General features: G+C 48.7%; 1 protein-coding gene across 16 annotated transcripts in view; it reads right to left on the bottom strand.

Annotated features, from left to right (window-relative positions):
• Positions 1-25,350, bottom strand: part of NAV2 (neuron navigator 2) — a 742,917-nt gene that overhangs the window by 317,007 nt on the left and 400,560 nt on the right. Inside the window, exon 1 of one of the 16 annotated variants that reach the window (XM_040495646.1) lies at positions 10,176-10,435. The exons of 14 other annotated variants lie outside the window; for them this stretch is intronic. In XM_040495646.1, coding sequence (XP_040351580.1) covers positions 10,176-10,226 — 51 coding nt within the window. In that variant the 5' untranslated portion in view covers positions 10,227-10,435. Of the gene's footprint in view, positions 1-10,175; positions 10,436-25,350 lie in introns of those variants that run through there. One more of the 16 variants, XM_040495648.1, reaches the window with a different exon arrangement.

Here is a 25,350-nt window from a genome sequence, read left to right on the forward strand (position 1 = left end):
GTAAAACCACCTTTCCAACCGTCAGTCTTAAGCCACGAAATTCAAAGAGGGACAGGTGGCATGGGCTGCAGCTTTTCTTCTTCCAAACGGGACATCAACGATCAGAATCGGTCAGACCCCCACGTTCCTCCGCTGCCAGAGCACAGCCATACCTCACAGAGGGCACAAGGTGAGTGAACTCTACCTTCGGTCAACAACTACTAGCTTGGGACACACAGTAAAAGCCCGAGAGAGCTGGGCCTCACGATAGCTTGAATTCCGATATAAAGGGCCTGGTTATTTGCTCCGGAACTCCATCCAGAACCCCAATCTCAGATGACAGTAGGTAAAGATCTTCTCTTGTGTTCCGTGTGTGGGAGCATCTGTGCGCATGCATGCATGAAGGAGAGGGGAGGGAAGGATTGGGGAGATAGGGAGATGAGCACCCCCTCCTCCTTGGAAGGTACAAGGTGGATCCCCACATCTCTTGTATTCCCCAGGCCCCGTCTACCTGGGGAGCCACCCAGGAGCCACCACACTGGGAAACTCCTAGACTAAGTGCCATGACTTAGACAACCCAAGCAGCTACAAACCCGGAAACACTCAACCAACATTGGATCTGGAGTGGACCTCTACTGCAAGGGAGCCAGACTACACCCTGGACCAAGACCCAGGAATCTTGGCTAGCCACTAGCTCAGATTCACTCGAGTTATTTCATTAACCTTACGATAAACAACCCTGCATTTTAGGTGATTCGACTTTGCATTATGTTGAAAATCAGAATGGTGATGTCAGAGTCGCCCCATTAACTGAACACATAGTGTGTGCCAGGTGCTGTGTTGGGTCTGGGGAATACAAAGATGAAGAGATTCAACTGCTGTCTCCCAACCCCTGCCCCACCACTCTCCCAACTCCCAACCAAGGCTTATGCTTTAATAGGTGTCTGCAGAGAGTCAAGGTAAGCTGAAAGCAAAGGGGTGGCATGGCGGATGGGATCCTTTACCCACAATAGCTACTGTGAAGACGTAATGAATAGGGTTTGGCTCCCAAAACATCGTGGAACCGCACCATACATGGCCTTGAAACGCGAACTGTCTCCTTGAAGAAGTGTATTTCAGTCATACGTCAATCTTCATATTGTTAGACTATAGGAAACCTCCAGGAGTTAAGTGAAAGGATAATGCACCAAATTCCTAGCATTGTCTGATTATACACATGCTCTTTTTCTCGTTTTAACCAACTTACTCTCCAAAAATATCCATGAATAGAACTTTTCTCCTCCTTACCTGGTGTAAGGTAGGAAAGTACCCATCCTTTACTGAGTGATAAGCATCTAGGAAAAAAGGGAGAGTGCAAAGTATATAGCATGTATTCAGGAAATATAATGGAAAACAAACCCCGTGGTCCCCAAATTGGCCAGGGTCAGAAATCGATTTATTCAAATAGGGGTCCCCTTAAACCACAATATGGCTCAGTCTGCAAAAGTACCTAACCAGAGAGGCAGAGAGACAACTTCTGAGGACTGAAAACTCCCGTGTCTACAACTCCCCACTCCTCCCCATACAGCAGCCAGACATTACTCTGCAGAGAGAACATTTACTACCATACTTAGTGCTTTAAAAAAAAAAAAAAAAAAGCCAACCGACGCAATAAACTCAGTTCATTTAATTTCAAAACATGAACTCACAGCTATCTCAGGAAATATCACCTTACTCTTTAGATTAAATGTTAGCCCAAGTCTAGAAGGCATTCAATAGTGAGAAAGTAGTGTACTTTAGTTGGCTTCTCCAGGCTCAAGTTTCACCAAAACAAGTTTCATACAAAGATTAGCCAAGTACTGGGTAATGGGATATGGCAGGCTTACATCATCTGTGGCCCATTTCCAAAGCAGCATAACTTTTCCAGGTGGAATTCTAAGTGCTCCCTTCTTGCTCTGTATAATCTTTGTTATACCAATTTGCAAGGTGGGTAATGGCAGATGCATTAAAACCAGTTACAGGCCAGGAGACCTTAGGCAGATCATTTCATCTCTCTGGGTCCCTGCTTCCACCATTGTGAAGTGGATTGTTGGGGGGCACTGGTCATAGGCCCCTTCCTGAACTCACTTTCCAAAATTGTCAGTCTTGGACTCAACTGTCTAACTCTTCCTCTGGCTGCCCCGGCATGAAGTCCCCCATCTGAGCTTTGAGTCCAACGTTCAAGCACTGTGGGTCTTAATTTCTATGAGTATGTATGGAAGCAATTATTGGCAGACCCAGTCAGCTCACCTCCCAAATGTACCACTAAGCTACACTTCTAACCCTAACATTAATGAATCCACTTTGCATCTCGCTAACCCCGACCCTACAGTGAGAGATACAAAAAAGAACAATGCTTGCCCTTGGTGATGATGATGATGATGATAATGAGTTTTTATTGAGTGCTTATGAAGTGTTGGGTTCTACACTGAAGGTTTTACTTGCATTATCCCATTTAATTCTCACAAAATCCCTATTACATACACATCATAGATGAGGGAACTAAAACATCAAGAGATTAAATGATTCACCCAAGATCTCGCAGCTAGAAGGCAGCAGAATCCAAGATGTGAATCTGGGTCTGTCTTATCTTTTAGCCAATCTCCACAGAGTAAAACCTTGGTTTACGAGCATAATTCGTTCTGGAAACATGCTTGTAATCCAAAGCACTTGTATATCAAAGCAAATTTCCCCTTGAGAAATCACGGAAACTCAGACGATTCGTTCCACAATGCAACAATATTCACATAAAAATGATTATAATACCGTAATGTAATACAAAATAATAAAGAAAATACAAAACATAAAGGAAAATAAACATTAACCTGCACTTACCTTTGAAAACCTTCATGGCTGGTGTGAGGGAGACGAGAGAGAGGAGGGTTATTGTGTAGGACGTCTTTTGCTATCACTAACGGAATCGCTGCTATCTCTTGGCTCCATGGAATTGTTTTCTTCTCACGCAACTTTGACAAGGAACCTATCTGATAACACTTGCTTTTGCCTCCTTTTGAGGATTTCACGGAAACGTGACATCGCATTGACAATCACCCGTAATCCCGCAGTAAGACAGAGAGACTGAGACAGAGGGAAGAACCATTGGCTCAGTTGTGATCATGTGACATTTGGCACCAGATGCTACTTGTATTGCAAGACATCGCTTGTTTATTAACAAGTTAATTTTTTAAAATTTTTTTTTTTTAACATTTATTTATTTTTGAGACAGAGAGAGACAGAGCACGAACAGGGGAGGGGCAGAGAGAGGGAGACACAATCGGAAACAGGCTCCAGGCTCTGAGCCATCAGCACAGAGCCCGACGCGGGGCTCGAACTCACGGACCGCGAGATCATGACCTAAGCGGAAGCTGGCCGCTTAACCGACTGAGCCACCCAGGCGCCCCAACAAGTTAATTTTTAAGTTAAAATTTATTAGAAATGTTTGCTCAGCTTGCGGAACACTTGCAGAACAAGTTACAATCCAAGGTTTTACCACACTCAGACTAAGCAAGTTTAAGTATAAAAGCATCTCACTTTGCCCAGGACAGGCCTGGTTTATACCCACATCCTACTGCAATTATTGATAGCACCCCTTTCGCTCTCAGACGTGCTCTAGCTTGGATAATAAATTATACCCATAGTCACGATGCCTCCCTGAGGAGCAATAATAACGATTGTTACGCAGTCACGTCACATTTGCAGTGAAGCCCTTCTTAACCACCCTATGTTAAACGGTGACCTCTCCCGGACGCCCTATCCTTCTTATCCTGCTGTATTTTTCTCCATACCACCCATCACCATGAAAAAGGAATATGCATTTTATTTATTGTCTGATCCCTTCACTAAAATACAGATGTCTCCTACTTTTCGGAAGTTCACATTATGCCACTGTACTTTTATGAAACACCTACATTAGTACCTGTTTTCGCTCACCAAAAAAATATTCGGAGGGGATTTTCACTTTTACGAAAAAGAGCAAAAAGCAAAAATTGCATTCTGCATTTGTTTTGCAGGGAGCCCTGACGCAGGGAGCCCTGACCGAGGCAGCGCCTATCCCGAGCAGTGAGTGGCACCACCAAGCTCCTTCCCAGGGAACTACACTCAGCATCTCAAGCTGCCATGGGCTTTGAGCTGTGTCTGGGAGCATCTGTGTTTTATCTTGACTTATTTTGTGTATCCGTTAGCGAGACGTGTCCTAAGGTATCAGAAAAACCTAAGAGAGGATGTCTTTGGGGTCGGAGAACACTCAAAAAAATTTCCATATAAATGAATGGCAATTGTTTCTTCACTTTACATGATTTCATCTTAAGAAAGGTTTTATAGGAACACTCTACTTTCAGCGGAAGCAGGGAGCCTGTATAAATTCCACGTGGCAAAAATTTCCTTTTGGTTAGGAGTGTATCCCCCAGAATGTAGTAACTGTTTCATAATTACATAAATTATCTGTTGAATGAATGAATGAATGTACCGACGTCATCATAACAAAAGCGAACATTTATTGAGCATTTACTATGCGCTGGGTGTCGCTCAAAAGACATATATTTTATCAAACAACCCCAACAAGCCCAAGTTTGGAACAGTTACCACCATCATGGAGAAACTGAGCCTCAGAAAGACGAGGCAGTACCTGCTCCAGGGCACGCTGCACTTGGTAGTTGAGCTGGGAGGGTACTGAGGCTGGCATTTTATACTCCTAACCTCTACTCTGGTAATGCACACCAGCAGCTCAGGATTTGGGGCAGTATGGGATCAAAGACAGGCTAGCATTACTGCCTCTCAGAGATCCCAGGAGGCGGTATGGTCAGGCAGGAAAATCACAGGGCTGGCCATGCTGCTTGGACTGAACAAATTCTTGCAGAAGTTGCCCCACAGAGTAAGATTTAAAACAGTACTGTCACCCAGAGAGCCTTGCACACCGTGGAGGAATCGGACTTCATTCACTAGTGAGCAGGACTCCTCACAAAAGGTTTCGGACCAGAAACAACATAGTCTGCAATTTCAATTCCGGAAGCCTCATTATAACGTCAGAGAAGTTGACAGGAGCTACAGGTGAGGACCAAGGCTCACCTCTGGACCCTCTGCCGCCAAGGCATATACTGCAATTGGTAAAATCTCTGTTTAAAGCACCTGTTTTCCTATAGATCTGTTTGTGCTTAGGGTCCCTTCATGGTCCCTGTGAACGGGCAGCCCTTCTCTCACTATGCCAAAGAGAACGTATAATGCAGGTGTTTACTCTTCTCCCACACCACAGCATCATGACCACATGTGGTTAGTATCTCTGGTGGCAAGGACAGTCCTCTCCTACTTCCCAGTCTTCCTAAATATCTCCATCACACTTTCTTGTTTCTCTGTTTAAACCTCTGTCAACTCATTTTAACCCCTCGTCTTGTTTCACGGCCTCTCAGCCTCCCTGGCTGCATCTCCTATGACATCACGTCTGCAACATCTGAGTCAAGAAGAATAATCTTTGGGAATAGCCCACGTGTCACCAGCCTTAGGCAGTCTGGTCCACACATCCTGGACAACCCTGGAGACAGAAAGAAAAGCTTAGCCACACACGCCTTCTGGGTGGTTGGCAAGGTGTGATGGAAGCCAGAAACGAAACCAAAAAAAGAAAAAAAAACCTTTTTTTTTTTTTTTTTGCTGAGTCCACTCAAAAACAATTGCATAAGTAACACAAGAATGCTGCATCACCAAAGGGACCGATTATAAATCTCTATGTCTCTATTAACATAAAAATGAAGGAAAATGTGTTACCTCAAAATGTCATCCAAAGGAAGTCACTTACTACTTTCAGGGTTTTTCTTTCTTCTCTTCCCAATATTTTATTCTTAATTTTCCCAATAATTAACCTGAGTCAAACCTTCCTTCCACGCTTTGGTTTCAGTTCCAAAAAGTGTATCAAGGTTATGATGGCTCATTACCCTCAGCAGAAATGCGGATGGAAACATTCCTGTATATTTCAACCTGGTTTCTCCAGGAAAGGATGGAATTTCTTCCCTTGAGATTTTTGGAATTAACAGAAAATGGACATGATTTCAATACCCTGGGAGATGGTAAAATCTATGCCAGTCACAATTAGTGGAAAGCAGGAGAAAGTTCTAGAAGTCCCCAATAGTGGAAATGACTGATATTTTCCAGCAGAAGAGGGGAGTACCTCCAGATGAGCGGTAAACGAGCTTTATTCAGAAAAAAACAAAAAACAAAAACTAGAAGTTGTTAAGAGGGCAGTTTTTGTGCAGAAAGGGGAGGAAGAGGTGAAGGATCGTAGTATTTTCAACACGGAACCTGGGAGCTCAGGAACTGCAGGGGCCATAGCATCCCTGACTTTGGGAGGGAGCAACAGAGCTGCAGAAAGGCAGCCGGGGCCCTTTAACCCACTGACCTCTTTTAATCTGCTTGTTAGCCTGGTTTCGGATGGGCCCAGGGGGTCTTTGACCAACCTCTGGGGGGAAAGGTCAAAGGTCAGAGGCACATTCCCCAGTCATCATTACTCTCAATTATTCTTCATTCTGAGCCACTTTCTCCTTCATTTTGAGGAAGGGCCCCATTAAGTGTTTTCCAGGACACTGAAGGGCGATGACCCAACCCAGGCCTGCTCGCTATGTTCCCTTTCCTCTCCACTTCAATCAGAGCATCTCCCTGAGCAAAGCAGGTGTCCAGGGGGTAGCAACTCACAGAAGCACCTAGCCCTGTGTATCACAGGCGTACTCATATGTCCTATACTGAGCACAGCCGAGGGCGCTGCCGCTCTCCAGAACATGCCCAAGCTATTACAGTAGAGCGGTTCCAAGCACAGCCTTTGCCATCAGACAAAGCAGAGGTTCTACAAGTTTCCAGTCCTGGAATCTTAGGGAAGTCCCTTATTTCTCTGAGCCTTAACTTCCTCACCTGAATAATGGGGATAATAATAGTTTCCACTTCACAGGCTTATGGAGAGGTTGAAATGAATAAACCTTAAAGGCTCAGTATACGTTAGCTAATAATATGAGTATTTTAGCAGTAATATTTTTTTGTCTTTTTTGATAAGCATAATGTATTGTCATTGACAAAATCTGGACTATAAAAAAAAGCATGGACCAAAAAAAAAAAAAAAAATCTCCCTCCAGAGCTCAGCACTGTTAATACCAGGAATGTTTCTGTTGTGTCTTTTCTCCACACATGGAGATAGGCACACACTACTGGACCATTTTCTAATCCTAAGAGCAACCATCCACTGCCTACCGACCACACTTCTAACTCTCACAGTAAGTCTGTGAGACGCTGTGGGACCCATTTACAGAGGAGGACACCAAGGCTGGAAGAGGCCTGCCGATGCCCCCAGGTCACACAAGCCAGCACTTCCTGAATAGAGCTGCAAGTCTCTCTGGCTGGAACACTTAGCTCTTAGATCCAAGCTGCTCCAGAAAGGGTCTCATTCTTCTCCTTGCCCTGCCTAAGGTGGAAGAATCTAAAAGATACGAATGTCAGAACCACCCATGTCATGCTCAGGGGGGTGTGCCCGGAGCTTACCCTTCCCAGTAGGTGTTTCAGGCCTGAGCAGTCAGCCCCTCTCACTTCCACCAAAGGCCCTGGTGACCCTGTCGGGTAGGATTTGGACAGAAGCAGGATTTGCCGGCTCCTGGCTTCTACCCTAGGTGGGCAGGTGCATTTCTGACATTCCCCTGCAGGGATAACACATTAAAATTCAAGTTTTGCCTCTAATTACTCTTGGCCTTATTTTGATCCAATTAGCCTTAAAATAGAACATAAAGTAAAACCTTTGGTTCCATTTTTCAGTCAGAACAGTGAATTTTCAACCTGCAGGTTAACTGACTTCATGTTTACTGAACTGCATGGGTGATAAAAGTTCAGACACTCACCTCTGGCCCCAGGGCGCATTTGGGGATGGTTATTCACACACAATTGACTTCCAAGATGTTCCCAGAGAGCTCCTTCCTACTGAGGGCTACTCATGATTCAAAGGTAAGAAAGGTTTATTTTCCCCAAGCTCATTAGAAGACCAAACCATTCACCATGGAGAGAAAATAACAACAACAACAACAACAACAACAACAACAACAACAACAGCTGTTCCCCTGTATAGACGCCCATGTTTCAGACTCTGCTGGATAAAGAGGAAAACTGATTCCAAGATTAGTAAGTGACCAGGCTGGAATTCAAACCAAGAATCATCTGAGAGCAAAGCCCTTCACAATGAACACAGCCTCCACCACCACTGGGCTCTGCATACAGTGTGCACACAAATAACAAATAACTAGTAGATCAACCTGCCAGTAAATGATAAAACAAAAAGCAAGCTAATGATGTGTGAACAAATGACGTAGCCATGGTTTCCAGGATTCTGCAGAAAAGCTGAGGCCCATGCTTGAGTATAGCCGAGGTTATGGGAATGTGGGGATGCAGTCTGGGGGCAGTGGGGTGCACAAGGGCAGTAGCTGCTGCCCTCCCAGTGCTTCCAGTTTCTTGGAGCTCCTCCAGCCCCTCCTCCACCCAGTAGGGGAGTACTATGGTGGACCACAACTATCGTTGGGTGGTCCTCACACACTTAATTGGAAAAGTGAGACTCAGGTCTAAAGACTCAGACAGACCCAATAAAGGCTGACCTTTGACCAACACTGGGGAAAGCTCCCTCCACAGGATAAAAAGGCAGCTATGGTGAAGCAGTGAGGACATCCCAGCCCTCACCACAGCCACCTGCCACCAAGCTCTGTCCCCTGGGATGCTCCACGTCTTCTCTGTATGCCAAGTAATTCTGTTGCTTCTCTCTTCCTTGGAAGCCTCTAGGTCTGGCAGCCTGACACTATCTAGTCCACACCAGGACCCAACTTTCCCGTGCTATATCCTGGAGTGGCATCTCAGGTGGAGCTTGCAGAGAAAATGTGTGAAACTCTGGGCTCTCCCACGACAGTCTGGTTGGAGAAAGATTCCAGGAAAGGATTAGGGAACTGGAGTCCTGACACAGTGCAGCAAAGGTGCATAACGTCTGCTAATGTTACAGCACATTAAAAGAAGTTGTAAAATTGTAGCTTAAAGTTAGACAGGCCAACCATAACACAAGAAGTATGAAAAGCAAGGTGCCATTTTTCCAACAAATAAGTTCATTATATGAAGAACCAATGTAGGTTGTTTCAGCATCTTGTTATCGAATGCGGCAGCTGTGACCTTTTTTGGTAACATCTTTAAAGAGCTCAATCAGCATGAATTCCAGTTTATGAATGATACCTATTCTTTAGGTAGAGGTTCTTACTATGTGCCAGGAAATTTGCAAATATGGTTTCTTACCCTTACACCAGCAATGCAAGGTGAGAACTTGCCCCATTTTACTCAGGAGGAAGCTGACATCCAAAGGGGCAGCCAACTTGGCTACAGCACTGGCTGACTTCAGTGGGGAATGAGGGTCTCCTCAAACCCATCTGATAAAAAATAAATCACAAAAGCAAAAACCCAGAGAAGAGCCTTCTGGTTACAGTTTCTCCTTGGGCTGGAGAAACAAGTCAGGCTCCCTAGGGCAGAGAGGAAAAGGCTGCTCTCCTCAGCCCTCCCAGGAGTGATGAGCAGTTATTTTTGAAAAAGGAGGGGAAAAGTACCTGCAGCCTAGATGGTTCTTGCATACTAGAAAGAAAACTAAGCCATTGTGAGAGGCGGGAGAACAGGACTGGATGCTATTCAAGCTGGGCTCACTCCCCACCCCCCCACCCCCAGCCCAAAACAAGCCAAACCGCAATACAGATCAACACCCGCGTGCAACTCTAAGGATCAGAACACAATGGGGGCGGGGAGCGGGGGCGGATGCAGACCATGCCGACCCGGGACAGCAGTGAGGAAACAGACCCACTCGCAGGACACAATCCCGAGCGTGTGCAACCCCAGGAATTTGTGGGTGGAAGGGACCGGGGGAAATTGCAGTCCATTCCACCCCTTTCAGTCGCGCGCACACACAGATACATACACACACACACACACACACACACACACACACACACCCCGACTTTCCTGGCTTAAAAAAAAAAAAAAAAAGCCTGAAATCTATCTTCAAAATAATACGGGAAACACCAAGTACGAAATGCGTTTCAGGGGCTTTCCGTCGCGGGAGACGATTCCCAGCGGGGATGGGAAGCGGGGTGGGGGATAAAAAGTGGAACGGCGCCCCCGGGAGTGAGGTCTGCAGTCCACCTTACCAGCTTCATGGTGGTGTTATTCTGTTCCCAGCGCCACAGCATCACGCTCATCTTACTTCAGGGCGAAGAGGGAAGTGGGGGGAGGAAGCGGGAGAAAAAGGGGGAGGGGGCCGAAGCACCTGCCCGCGCGCCCGGCAGGTCGGGCCAGCCCGGCCCGTCGTGGTCTCCGCCCCGGCCCCTCCGGGCATCCCCGCCGCCCGCGGCCTCCTCGCCCCCACCCCGGCGGCCGCTGCTGAGCGCGCGGGGACCTTGCCCGGAGCCCGGCGCCCGCGCTGCCCGGCTCGCGTGCCTCCCCCGCTCTCTCCCTGCCGGCCTCCCCGCCTCCGCCAAATCAAACAACTCCCCCTGCGTCCGAGCGCCCGCGCCTCGCAGCGCGGAGGCCGCTGGGGCCGCTACGGGGTGGGGGCGGGAGTCGGGGCTGCCGGGCTCCCCGCCCCCTCGCCGGTCCGCGGCCCCTCCGCGTGGCCCCCGGCTTTCTCCGGTGGGCCGGTTCGCCCCCGCGGTGCGTAGTGTGGGGGGGGGGGGAACGGGGGAAGGGGCAAGCCGGTAGGAGGGGGAGGTACTTAACTCTTTCGGGAAGGGCGCGGGTAGGCGGGCCGGCCTTCGGCACAAACGGAGGGGCACGGAGGGGGGAGCGGGGGAGGACTGCGGGGGGCGCGGTGTGTGGCTGTCGGGTCCTCACTCCGGACACGGCCAGCGCCTCTCCCCGTGGCTGCTCGGCTCTGTGCGCGTTTGCATTCGGCACCGAACTCACTCAAGTTGGCTGACAGTAACCACTCCGGGATCATCCCCTGCCCCCCAGCAGCTGGAATCATGAGTGTGGGATGGATGAACCAGCACCCGCTGGAGCACCTCCACCCCTCCGCGCGCGCACACACGCAGTCGCCCAGGCCCTGCCCCAGCCACACGCTGCTCCCCAGCCTCATTTGTTTCCTGCTACGTGAAGGACGGGGCTCCAGTGTTTTTAAACACACCTGGCCGCTGCCACAGATGGGACTTCCGTGGGCCTCGGGGAGGAGGTGGGGCAGGCGATGACAGGGGAGGCAGACAAGGGGAAAGGCCGTGTGGCCTTTGTTTCCTTTTCTGCTCGCCCCACCTGCCACAGGCTCTTTCTAGGGAGCCTAGGAAAGCACCCTCTACCTGGTGCTTTCCTCTGAGATTGGGGGAGGGGGGCGCTGGACACCTCCTCACCTTCCTGCCCAGCCCATGTTGGGATCCCTGGCAACTTTCAGTAGCCTGAAAAGGCTCAGCAACCCAGCTCCTCGAGGCAAGATGGCACCCGCTACCCAGATCTCAGGACGTGTCTCTGATTTGGGCGGCAGTGACATTTTAGGATGAATACCTGGCTGGCCCCTGCTGATAGAGAGCTATGATGAGAATTCATGGAATTGCTTTATTACACATTCATTTCAATAGGCAAAACTGTTTAAAATGAGGGGAGGTGATAAAATGGGTCCTAGCCTTTTAAAAGTGATCTTCCAAACATAGCAATTAGATCAAAATGTTGCTATGCCTGAAGCTTTCAGGATTTGGTTTCCCTTCACAGATGAAAAATCCCAACTCTTTCCTATGGCCTGCAACTTTATGCCCATCCTCTCCCTTTTACCTACTGTGCTCCAACCACAGTGGTCGTCTTTCTTTGTCTCAAACACGTTGAAATCCGTCCCACCTCAGGGCCTTTGCACCTGACAGTCCCTCTCCCTGGATCACTGTTCCCCCTAGACCTGCCTATGGTCTCATTTCTAATGTCACCTCCTCAAAGGGACTTTTAACTTAATGTGGTGACCATATTCTTCTATTACTATTGTCTTCCCTTTGTTCTGTTCACTGTGTGAACTTCAGCTAACTTGTATTCTTGTTTATTTTTTGCCCTGTCCCACTGGGCTATGAACTGCATGAGAGCAGGGGCCTCATCAGTTTTGTTCCCCCATGGCATCCCCAAGTGCCTGGAACAGTATGTTGCACGTAGTGGGAACTCAGTAGATGTTTCCCAAATGAAAGTCTGTTGACAATGTCCTAAGTTCCTGCAGCTTCCTCTGCAATAAGGACAGAGCCAGACCAGGGCAGCACATCCCATATCCAGCCTGGGCCCTGACCTGAACTGAGTGACTGCAAAAGACCCTGTTATGTCCATCACCACGTATATTTCTGGAGAGTGAAACATAGGCAGTGACATTTGCTGCTTAAAGGGGCACATCCTAGCGAAACACAGGAGGGGAAACAGCATATGTCATTTGAGAAAGCATATTCCATATTAAAGTATACTTATGTACTTAGAAGATGAGATTTCAAAATAACTATTTTTTTTCCTCTGAAAATAAAGCTGGACAAGATCATATTGGCCAAGAGAGCAAAACACAAGCTCTCTATCACAGCTGTGTTAAGCCAGGGGTTCTTGGAGCTGGGTGGGAAGATGTGCAGCCCAGAAACCTTCTGGTTGCATGAAAATGCTACGAGACTGGGTATTTGTGCATTTTGGGGGGAAGCATCTATAGGTGTCTCACATTCTCTAGGATACCCAAAACATTTTTAAAAAACTACACATTCCCAGAGAGTCATTGAATGAGCATTAGTTCCCAATCAAAACATTTGCCAGGGGCGCCTGGGTGGCTCAGTCTGTTAAGTGTCCGACTTCAGTTCAGGTCATGATCTCGCGCTTCGTGAGTTCGAGCCCCGCATCGGGCTCTGTGCTGACAGCTCAGAGCCCGGAGCCTGCTTCAGATTCTGTGTCTCCCTCTCTCTCTGCCCCTCCACCATTCACACTCTGTCTCTCTCTCCTTCAAAAATAAATAAACATTAAAAAAATTTAAAAAATATTTGCTGGTCAAAGATAGAAAATATCACTTATGGTGCAAGGAGGAATCAGGGGGGTGGCAGTAGAGAGGATGCCCAGCTTTAATTAAAAAGAATAAATCCTGTTGCCTTGCCTTTCGGATCTCACACACTTCAGACCATAGGTATGCTGACTCATTTAGCCAACATTCCTTGAACATCCACCATAATGCATTTACCCAGCTCTGTGCTGCGTACTGAGAATGAGAGAGGAGTCCCTACCACCCACACATACAGTCTATTAAAAGATGAACACATACAATTACAGTTGCAATACAATGTGACAGGTACTACAAAGGAGGGCTGTATGGTGTGTAGCTGGGCCATAAAGGAAAAAAGCTATGCACAAGACTGGGAAGCATGGAATAATTTCGCAGAGGTGACACTGGCTTACATCTGGAAGGATCAAGGCAAATTCAATAAGAGGAGGGAAGCATCCCAGGAAGGGAGAACAGCATGTGCAAGGGTATAGAGGGGTGAAAAAGCATGGCAGGTTCTGTGTGGTCAAAAGGTGGAGATCAAGGGGCAGGAAATGGGGCTATTTGTAAGGCTGGAGCAGGTCAAGTCCCTGTAAAGGGGATCCTACCCCTAATCCTTATAAACCAGGGGAATGATTTGACTGACTTCCCATTTTAGAAGGACCCCCCCCCCCCCTCTAGTAACAGCAAGAAGGCAAGTTTGAAAAGGTGGAGGCTGGAGGGAGAGAGGCCAGTTAGAAGGCTGCTGAAATCACGCAGGGGATAGAGAATGAAGACCCGAATAAGGCAAAGTGTAGAGAAAAGGACGCTGACATCACCAGCAATCTGCTGATGCAATGGGTGATTCACAGGGGTAATGGCTTTGAGTTCATCCAAGCAGATGTCAGGACCCTGCAGAATTTCAGAAACAGAAGCAGCTCCTTAAAACCTCCTACATCTTGGAGAGCTATTTATCATGCAACAAGCTGCCTTTCCTGGCACCTTTCTTCTCCTTCCTCCTATTTCTGTGATCTTCCACCAAGTCCTTTGATGGTGATTTAAGGGAAAGACATCAGCCTGTGTTGACCACATGGGACAAAGCAATGGGAACAATGCTTGTGAAGGTCGGTCCTACAGTGTGTCCTTGTTCCTCCTAACCGTTGGCCCCTTTTTTCAGCTCATGGCTTTCTGGCCCATTCCCTGAACCTGACAGTCCAGCACTCACCCTTGCAGACAGTGACCCCCACCTTAGCCTAGGTCCCTGAACGTGACCTCTCTTGTACTCTCATGGTAACCACCAGGTAGAGTCCTAGGTCCTAGTACTGTGCAACCCTTTGTGGCCCTGACCCCCTCCTCTCCCCAGAGGCTGGATCTGCCCTTTGCTGACAGGGTCCTGTTCTAGACCTTTCCATCCTCAGCATCCAAGAGATGTGCCCCCATATGGCTCAGCATTTGCTTACTTGCACGTCCGTCTTCCCCACTCTTCTACTTCTCTGAATTCTTCGCACCTCCCCAGCTGGGGGAGGCACGTGATAAATATCTCCAGAACGAAAGCTGGAGTGTCTATCTTGTTCCTCAAGACAGGAAGAAGAGGGGAAGAGACTTGGGCCAGAAAGCCCGGTTTGAGGCCTGGCGTCCCAAAGACCGGCTCATTCACAGTCCTCCTTTCCCTCACCTGTAAGATGATGATCTATAAAGTTCCTTTTCCCTCCTACATGCTACAAGTCCAGCCCCTGTCTGATAAACTAATTTGTGTCCAGCTGTTAATGGCTTCATGTGTTTCCCAGATAACGCACTCCAGTTTAATGGGGGATCTTCCGCTCTTTGAGCCAAAGCAGTGACTAACGGGGAAACGTTCAGACACTGCAGGGGCCAGCCCGGGGAACATCAGACAAAACGAGCTCTCTAGGCTGCCCCGAATGTGGGCTGATGCCTTTCCACCCACGCGCAAGGCTGACTGTGGACAGATGTCAGCTCTTCCGTGGCACGGTGATGACAAAGGAAAGACCACAAGCAGCGTGCCACCCCCTGAGGTAGGGAATAAGCTAATAGCTTAACATAGGGAGTCCATTATTTTTTCCCCAAATAACCAGGAGCGAATAGTAAATTAGCACAGAAGAGTTCAGCATCATCTGTCCAGTGAAAATCCTAGCCATAGTGGCAGGTGTTTCATAAGTGTGGCAGAGGACAATTTCCACTTACTCATGACAGCAATGCTCAGAAAAGCCACCTTCCCCATTTTGCAGATAAAGGCTCCGAGAGGGTAAGTGACTGGCTCCGTCCAGTCACTTCAGACACTGCCAGACAGGAGCATCACTTGAGACGGCCTGCCTGCCCCCCATCTCTGCAGCGTGCACGCTATTGCCGTACTATGTACAACAAAGGAAATCTCAGAAATGCCGTCCCTGGGAAAATGAAGACCGTCTGTGAGCAGACGTCTCTGCAAGTGGCCTTAAGGCTTAGCCTGAGTCCCCTTCCCTTTCTGGGAGGGCCTGGAGATCTCGGATATGGAGGAAGATGTATAAAAGTGAAAATAAAAGATTTGGGGAAGTACACAGCAGGCAGTCTTTTTTAGAAACTGAGAGTCAAATCTAAGCAAAGCACTAATCCTTCTTGGGGAAGCACAGAAGATGCCATCTCCCCTCCACCAGCTTTGGAGGGGAGTGAGCCCCCTGCCAAAAGGTCACTGGGAACACTGGGGTCTGCAGGGGGTCCACAGCGATTGGAGGGTTTGAAAGTAAGATGTATGGCTTTCAGGAGGCAGATACAATGTCACACTGACAAGCCCACAAATGAATGAATACGGCCCTCCTCGAAAGGGCTGGGCTGGGCTGGGCTGGGCTAGCAAAGTATTTCTCTCCCTCCCTCCTCCCTTTACTTTTTTCTCGAGATAAAGAATTATGTAAAGGCATCTCCCAGTGCACATGCTAAATGCCACTGCCTTCGGTTTGTTCCCTGAACAGTGTTTAAAGTGTGGCCTTCTGGGTCCCCCCACAATTCACTTTCTTCCTTCCAGGGATGGGGATCAGTGTCTGAGTGGTGCAGTGTCTCCCATGGCCCCTCCGACACGCTGCTCACTCTCCTGGAGGAGGCCGGGTACAGCCACATCTCCACACCTTTGCTCGGGCTGTTCCCTCTGCACAGAAGTGCTTTTCCTTCCATTCTCTGCCAAACGATATCATGTAGATCTGGGAGGACCCAAAGCAAAGTTAATTCAGTTGGTGAACTTCTCTTAGATCCCTCCCCTTGGAGAACTCTCTCTCCTCTCTTCTGTGGTCCCCAGCTCTTTGTTTCCATCTTCTCAACAGCCTTTGTAACAGTCTGTCTCCTTCTGCAGTTGGGGGTGGGCACATCTCATTAGCCGTTGCAAATGTTAGTACTGATGGGAGTATTATCACAACCGGCTTACAAATTGCTTAGGAACAGGTACTCTAACTTACTTACCTTTGAACACTCAGAATAGGGTTTGGCTTGTCACTGGCACTACACCAAACAGAATTAATACATTCAGAAGGTCAGGACTATAGGGGGCTTAAAGATCATCCAGTCTCCTCCCCCATAATTGCCCAGGAAAATCCAGGTCCCCTCTATAGAACGCCTTCCGCTGTGCCCTGTGAAGTGCACTGACAAGAAATCCAACTGAACTGTGGGAGGCTGGACACAGGACACGATGGCGTCTCGGGAAGGCTCTCAGGAAGAAATCCGAAATCCGCGGTGACCTTGCCACACTAAAGATTCACTTGCTTGCTGGGAACCTGGATACTGGACATTTCCTTTTAAATATTGCTAGAAGAGCTTTTGGAGAGCGAGGATTATGTCTTATTTTTCTCTATGGCCTCCCAAACACTGCCAAACATAGAAGGAGCTTAGGGTAAAAAATAATTTTCAGGAAGAATGGACAAATAATTAAAGACTAACTTTAAAGCTCTGGGGTAAGAGGCTTTTGACTTCTCCAAAGCAGCCAAACTGGTCCCAAGCAACTTAGAGCACACTTCCGAAGAGCAGGCACGCTTTTCCCTCAGATCCCAGGGTTGCCAGGTGCCCCTGGTATTTATTTGCTGTATTCAACATCCCAGGCCCAGGGGCTCCTCCTCCAGCCCCCTCCCCTCCCACTCCTTCAATGAGGCAGATAAGGGTGGAAATTGTGCAATCTCTGGGTGACCTCTGACCCCCCTTTGAAGGGCCTCCACACTGCCAGCCCTCCCTCCTCCCTCTCTCCCACCCTCTGAACAGCCACATCTCCTGCTCTGACCCCAGTGAGGTGTCCAGGCATGGGACTGCAGACATTTTTGGAGGTAGCATAAAGACATTTTAAGGCTTATCCAGCCCGTTCCATTGAGCTAGGGGTTCATGTAAGGTGAAATAGAACTGTTTAAAGCAAGCAAAAAAAAAAAAAAAAAAGCTTAAAAAATCCTACCACAGAAATATGGATAGCTATTGTCAAAGCACTTAAGAAAGTTAAATGGTTTCTAATTTTTGTCCTCTGTTCTGGTTTTGCGACTGAGTGATTCAGATGAACGGTCTGGAATGGAGTTGTCCTCAAACTCTCACTGGGTTGTGTTGGTTTGTTTTGTTTTCGGTGGTTGTGGTTTGGTGGGGGAGAGAGAGGGTGGTGTGGTTTTGTTTATTTTATTTTCCCTGGGGGATCAGCCCTTTCATTCTGGGCTGGTTCTGGTCACCAGGGATTAAGGTCAGCAATTTACGAGGCAGTCTTCTTTCCCAAGGGGCTGTGGTCCACACTTCCTGGGCACCGTTGAGGAACTCAGTGGCTCCCCAGTAATACTTGTGTTGTAGGAAATTCCATTGCTTTTCATGATAGAGATATGAAAGGGACACAGATACCCTCGAAGTGGGTTAAATATTATTCCCCAATGGGGACTCTGGAGGCTTTTCCTTTGGAACAAAAGCAGCGGCAGGTAAATTGATTCCACTTTTGTTAGGCATCCTGATTTCACAGGAGATTGCTTCACACACACACACACACACACACACACACACACACACACACCCCTCTGAGGGCCTCCTCCTTCCCCCAGCCCAAGAGAGGCTACCGGTTATGAATGCCGAGGGGGCTGGCACTGTGGGTCTGGTACGCAGGGCATGAGATGAGGGTAAACAGGAGGAAACAGATGTCTGAGATGCACCTACCAAGACAGTGTGCGTGTACACAATCACCCTCTATTCCAAAGTCAACAAGGACAACCTGGGAAATCCCAGAATGAGGGCACCATTGTTTAGCAGAGGAAAACTTTCAGCACTGCTAATGACTCACTTTTGGCTTCTGTGCGGGCTGTGAAATTACCACTGCTATTGATCACATGGCCTCCACACTCGTGGGCATTTCTCAGCTCCTAGAGCACAGTGAGTAGCGGGGTTCTTCCCAGCCAGCCCCCTTCCACAGCTTCCTGCCTGGTCATGCTCGGGTCAAATGTGGACCTCGAGAACTCACGATGACCTAATTTCATGTTTGTCAAAGCACTTTCATGTCAGTTACCCAGGCGGTTATTCTTAGAACCATTCTGTGATCTAAGCTAGATGGCTGGCCTGATCCCATTTTCCGAAGAGCTCACTGAGGCACAGAGAGGTTAAATGAGCTGTCCAGAGTTGCACAGCTGCTTAATGAGCAGGCCATATTAAGTCTTAGACCTACAGGCTCCTTTCTAAATACCCTCTTCCTGGGTTCTCAAGGCAAGTGGACTTTACGTCAAATTCTTATTTTCAACAGAATTAATAGCAGCAACCAATAGCTAATAATAAAATAGATTTCAGGAGTGAATCTTCTATGTGCTACGTACCATTCTGAGAGGTCTGCATGTACTATCTCATTGAATCATCATAGTAACCATACGATATAGGTGTGAAAATTACATTGCCCAGAGGGGAAACCAGGCACAGGAAAGTCAAATAACTTGCCCAAGGTCACAGAGCTAGTAAGTGACACTGCTTGGATTCAAACACCGTGTAGCTACAGAATCTATGCTCTTAACCTGTGCTGTTCCACCTATCTGTGTGGTGACATCATAATCATAATGTAAGCCTAAGACCAAAAGTAAAATAAATACTTCGCTGAAAGGGTTTTTACAAATAATAGGTGCTATTCCCAGTTAGTGGAGGTTTTGTTTTTGGTTTTGGTTTTTGCTTCTCCTTCTTTGGCTTTAATGATTGCTGCCACTACAAATAAACTTCCATTGAATCCACAAATTCTTCCTCAGATCGCGCCAATGGTAGGCAGTATTCTATTTTATTATTTTTTCTAATGTTATTTTCTTTATTTTGAGGAGAGAGAGATTTCTGTATTTTGATGCACGCGAGCAGGGGAGAGGCGGAGAGAGAGAATCCCAAGCAGGCTCTGTGCAGAGCCTGACTTGGGGCTCGATCCCATGAACCAGACAAAGATCATGACCTGAGCTTCAATCAAGAGTCAGATGCTCAACCGACTGAGCCACCCAGGTGCCCCAGTAGGCAGTATTTTAAATAGCTCTGTGACCTGGGGCAAGTTGTAAACATATCTACATCTCAGCCTCTTCTTCACGGAAATGGGTATGATTGTACTGACCTCTTAAAATCAGGGGAGCTCCAACATATGAAGGCCCCTGAAAAACTCTAAGTTCCTAGAACTAGTTTCCCAAAACTAATTGACGGGAAACATTTCAGTCTGTTCAACCACCTCACCTATGTGTCTTAACTGTAGGACTTTTGGGAAGCTTAAACACGCTAGTGAGCAGCCCAGAGCTCTAAGCAGCCATTTGGAAACGGACCACTGCCCAAAGGCATTTGCCGGCAGAATCCTTCAGGTGGAACACTTCTCAAGCTACCGCTCCAAGGAACACACTTCAGGATCGGTACCTGCAAGGCTGCACCTGGCATATATTTTCCCAGCAGGCCCTCCTCTTCAGCAACGTTCAGAGCAGCCCGAGGCCATCTGAAGGCACCCCTAGATTTTTTTTTCTCAGTCCATTTTGAGACCCTGTGGCGGGAGACTTAAGCCTGCACTTCTATCATTATAACTATCGGTCCAAAGACCACAGGATATGAGTGATGGGACCATGGGGGCCTTGGGGCTCCAACAGAAACATGACCAGAGAACTCAGATGACCCCACCCCTGTGTCCTACACACAATCTGGTTTCTATCAGGCGGGCTCCTGCAGTCACACTGAAGGTCAGTCATTCAGAATATGTGGCAGGCTCCCGACACAAAACCAAGGTTTGAAGGATGGCCTTACTGATAATGAATCCCCATCCTTCCAGCATGGAGCAGATGGTAAGGAATGACAATGGGATTGGTCCTACATCAGCGGGGGTGGGGGGGGTGCCCAATTGGAGGAGGATGTGCGCCTTTGCTCCGATACCACTGTCCTATAGAGGTGGACACGGAGTGTCTGAAATAGCCATTGTCTTATTCTGATAATAAAATTGCTAATATTTATCAAGTATTTGCATACTTAGCACATCCCAGACACTAAGCTATTTATCGACATCACCATCTTCATCCTCGCAATAACTCTCTGAAAGTGGTACCATCACCAGTGTCCAGAACTGGTAATGGAAGCACAAAGGTGTTAGGTAAATTACCTATCATCACACAGCTCATAAATGGTAGAATTCCATGGTGGAAGTCCAACGTGGGTTTGTCTGAATCTATAGCCTTGTACCGATGGTTATAGGCTTTGTAGGTCTTCTAGAGCAGTGGTTCGCACAGTGCGTTCCCTGCACTTACGGTGTCAGCAATACCTGGGGATTTGTTACATATGCCAAGTCTTAGACCACACCATAGACCTGCGGAAAGAGAAACTCTACTGCGACCCAGCAGTCTGTGTTTTGTTGTTGCTGTTGTTGTTGTTGTTGTTGTTGTTGTTGTTGTTGTCTTATAAGGCCTGCAGCTCATTCTGATGCCTGCGAAAGATGGAGAATCACTGATCCAGAGGAAAGAGATTTGTACTCAGGCTGTCTCTTCAGAAAGCCCCAGAATGAGTCATCTGGCCCATTGTCTACTAGCGTCACCCAGCAACAAGCAGCGCACAGAAGGGCAGGGTGCAGGGCCCGTAGTTATTCCAGGAAGAAAAAGTAATAGTGAGGGCTGGCGGTCGCAGGTCACTAGGGACCGAGACAGAACAGGGAGGGAGACCTGAGGCCAGCACAAGGCACGCCTGCATTGAATATGCCACACCATTCCCACCCCACTTGCTCACACAGCCACAGGTTCGCAGAGGGCTGTGCAGGCCTTAAGGATCCCTGAGTTCTCTTCCTACCCGTGTGCACACCCCGACCTCAGCAAGGCCCCTGCCAACAGGGGCTCCTGCCTCTGCTCGAACCCCTGCAGTGACGGACAGCTCACTGCCCCCAGGGCAGTTCTTCCTTCTTTGGAGATTTCTGCATGTTTCCTTGCACTGTTCCCTGCCATTCCTTCCCCCACCCCACCGAACTCAGTCTGAACTAGACTGCCTCAGGGCAGCCCTTCAGATATTTGACAGGGCCCATGCTTGCCCGGTCTTCTCTTGTCCAGGCCCAAGGCCTTGGCTCTTTCAAGACTTCCTCTTCTACCTGTTTTCATGTCCTTTCACTGTCCTGGTCCATCCGAAAAGGCTCCTGAGGTATTCTCGGAGAGGAATCCCCACAAGCCCTCATCTGCCACTTTCCGTTGGCCGAACTCAGCACACTCCACTTAATGGAATAGTTTCTTCGGGCAAGCTGAGCCAACAGCAGCCGGCCTGGCCACGCTGTCCCAAAAGAGGGCACGGGGAGGGGGCGCTGACCACCTTTCCTTCTCTTCTACCTGATCAAGGCATGGAAAATGGCAGCCTGTCCTTCAGAGATTGCCTCCCTGCCTCTGCTTTCTCTAGGAAATGTTCTCCCCAAGCCCACCCAATGTGCAGTGAGGGAGGCCCATCCTGGATGGGGAAGGTCCCCGCTATGTGCCCGCTCTGCGTAACCCGGAGGAGCCCCTGCTCCCTGGCATCTCCTCCTCCTTCCCAGGATTGGCAGGGGTCCACCAGCCCCATTGGAACCTCTGGCTCTCGGAGGTGGTAAACATCAGGCCCTGTCAAGGCCCCACAGCCTCTCGCGGTTGGCAGTGATCAACCAGTCTGCAGGGAAGAGATAGTGATGGGTCTGTTTTCACTGGACGGACTTGTGGTTATCTTCCCCGAGGAAGCCAAGGCGGGGGCTGGGTTGGGAGCCTGGAGATCTGGCTACAGGCCCTCAAGCTCCCAATGCAAGCTCCCAGTGCCTACTCTGGAGACAAACTGCTTGAATTCAGAGTCTGGTCTACCTCGGCTTGCTGTGTGACCTGGGGCACGTTGTTTAACTTCTTTGTGTCTTGTGATCTCATCTGCTCATGGAATGATAACCGTGCCTGTCTCTCAACGGTGAGGCCCATGTGAAACATGCATATGAACAGCGGGCATGGTAGCCGACACACGGTCCGTGCTCACTGGATGCTTATTGTTCCTATTGGTACACTGCTTTATACAACTGGGTTAGGGAGCAAGTGATGCATGACTAGAGCCTTTCTAACTTTACAAAGACTTCATTCTCTTGTTCGAGCCTAACAGCTCATGAGACGAGAACATTAAGATTTATCATTACCATTGTATATGTGAAAACACTGAAGCCCAGAAAGGTCAAGTGACTAGTCCAAGGTCACACAGCAGACCCATCACCAGATCCCAGACCATCTGATCTCCTGCCTTGGGCTCCTGGGGTGTGGCTATGAGGGACAGTTTGATTTATACTATTACTGCATTTTCCCTCATGTTCTACAGCTGTCTTATTTTCTAAAATCAAGAGCTACACGTGTGATCTTGGACCTAAAATCCCCAATCTGGATACTACACAGGCTCCCTTGTCCCATGCCTCCCGGTTTCTATCCTAAGAGGCATCCAAGGAAGAGATTTCTCTGTCTCTTCACTCCCTGACCTGGTTTCTAGGCCAGGACTTATCTGGTCCCTGCCCGGTGTTCAAGTTTACAGCCAGGCTCGCTGTCCAACCCAAGGCTCACTGTCTGACCCTGAGCCAGAACTTGAAAGTGCATAGTACCCAGTCGTCCTGGAGACCTCCATGGGACACCCCATGCCGCGCATCTCCTGAGTAGCCGCCTACAATGTCCTCAGGAAGGGGCCCAGGCTCTCGTTTGCAATGACACAGATCCAAACCCATTTCTCCTAAGGTTTCTGGACTGGAGCAAGGCAGGGTGGGTGTGCGGGGTGGGAGAAGGGTATACCTGACTGCTCCAGATGCACCCCTCTAGTTTGCAAATCCCAAAGCCCTTCCTTAGAAGGAGATTCTAGGAGACTTTTGCCTGGGGCTGGGAGACGCCATGTTCTCTACTCAGTGGCTCCAGAAATACCAGATTTTTACACGGTGTCCCATCTGGGCCCAATAAGCACCATCTCTTCAATGTCTGCACTAAGTGGCTTGCAGGCTGTCTTGGCTGTGTGTTCCTGGGAAGGACAAGTGATCTCAATGCTCCTCCTCTGGCTCTAAGACATGCTTTTCTCCCTCCTCAAGAGATGTCAGGCATTGGCTCCACTGAGCACTTATCATCCAGGGGTGCTCTAATGACATCAGTTTCCTGAGAGTTGGACAGTTCCCCTCACTTCAAGACCCCACTTTGTTCTCCCTCCTCCTCCTGCTCCTCCCCATGTCCACACTTGGCTTCAGCCTGCAGACCCTGACAGCATGTGGAATTGGGTTCTCACTGTCCTCACCATCACTCAGAGCCCAGCTTGGTGCTGTTAATAGACACAACCAACACGGCTGGAAATTTATAAAGAGGGCCGCCTTGTTGCAGATGAGTGGTATTGCAGGGGTTGAAAACTAGCTGCAGAGCAGAATTGTTCTTACACTTATTCATGCACGCAACAGATATTCTTGAATGACCACCAAGCACCCCCATTCCTTTCTGGGTGTTGGGGAGACACACAGCTGAACAAGACAGACAAAGCCTGCCCTCAAGGAATTTACATACAAGGGCAGCAGAACTGACAGGCAAGTAAATGTATAGTAAGTACCACAAGAGGTAGAGCCAGGTGAGGGACAGAATGTGCCTGGGGGTGGAAAGGCGTGCCCTACAGACAGGCAGCCCAGAGAGGCTTCTCCAAGGAGGCACCTGCCAGCAGAGACTCAAGCAAAGGAAGTGAGCCCTGTAGCAGACCTGGGGGAACAGTGCCAGGGGCAGGGGGACAGGAGCGCACAAGCCCTGAGCAGAATGTGGTCAGTGTGCTCAAGGACAGCAAGAACGCCACTGAGACTGGAGCAGAGAGAGCAAGGCAGAGGGTGAGAGCAGATGAGCTGGAGAGAAAAGTTGAGGCCAGTGCCCGCAGCGCAAGAGTCTGCAAACTACTGCAAACTGACTCTGTCAGCCAATGAGCTAAGAACAGTGACTACGCTTTGAAAGGGTTAGAAGAAGAAGGAAACAAAGGTGGAGAAAAAAGGGAGACAATGATGAAGACAAAGAAGGATAAGAAGATGATGGCGATGTGACAGACTCCTGTGGGACCCAAAGAATCTAAAATATTAACTTGGGGCAACTGGGTGGCTCAGTCGGTTGAGCGTCCGACTTCGGCTCAGGTCATGATCTCACAGTTCGGGGGTTCAAGCCCTGCATCAGTCTCTGTGCTGGCAGCTCGGAGCCTGGAGCCAGCTTCCGATTCTGTGTCTCCCTCTCTCTCTGCCCCTCCCCCGCTCATGCTCTGTCTCTCTCTGTCAAAAATAAACATTAAAAAAATTTTTTTAACTAAAAATAAAAAAATAAAATATTAACTACCTGGCCCCGTATCGAAGAGGTGTGCTTGTTCCCCAATATAGAGATCTGGGGGACAGTAAGCCATCTGGGTTTTATTTCCAGCATCACAGGAAGCCAAGGAAGTTCTGAGCAAGGAAGTGGCACAGGCCAAGGCTGGCGCAGGTCAGGGCTCACTCGGGCTCCCCGTGGGGAGGCAGCTGTGGGGTCTGGCACTGGGTGCAGGCAGGAGATTTTATACTCACGCGGGAGTGAGAGGACGAGGACGGTGGCTGTGTCTGGGATGGGGGCAGTGGCTGCGGAAAGAAGGGGCTGATTCTGAGGCACATCAGCAGAGTTGCCACACTGGGATGTGAAGGAGGGAGAGGAGTGAAGGACAACTCGGGTTTTGAGGTGGGACAACTAGGGGAGTGTCGGTGCAGAAGGCTAAGAGAGGAGCAGCTGGCGGGGCAGGTTCGAGAAATCAAGAGTTCTAGTGTGGCCATGATCAGGCTGAGACGATGATTCAACATCACAGTACAGACAGGTATGTACACATTTATATATACGCGCGCGTGCAAAATGTACACACGTAACGTAAAGGATGACGATGTCACCGATGCTATTAGAAAAACAGAAAGGAAACAAGAATGTATAGAACAGCGA

Source organism: Herpailurus yagouaroundi, unplaced genomic scaffold, assembly GCF_014898765.1.
Source record: "Herpailurus yagouaroundi ecotype Mexico unplaced genomic scaffold, PumYag 187, whole genome shotgun sequence".
NCBI lineage: Eukaryota > Metazoa > Chordata > Mammalia > Carnivora > Felidae > Herpailurus > Herpailurus yagouaroundi.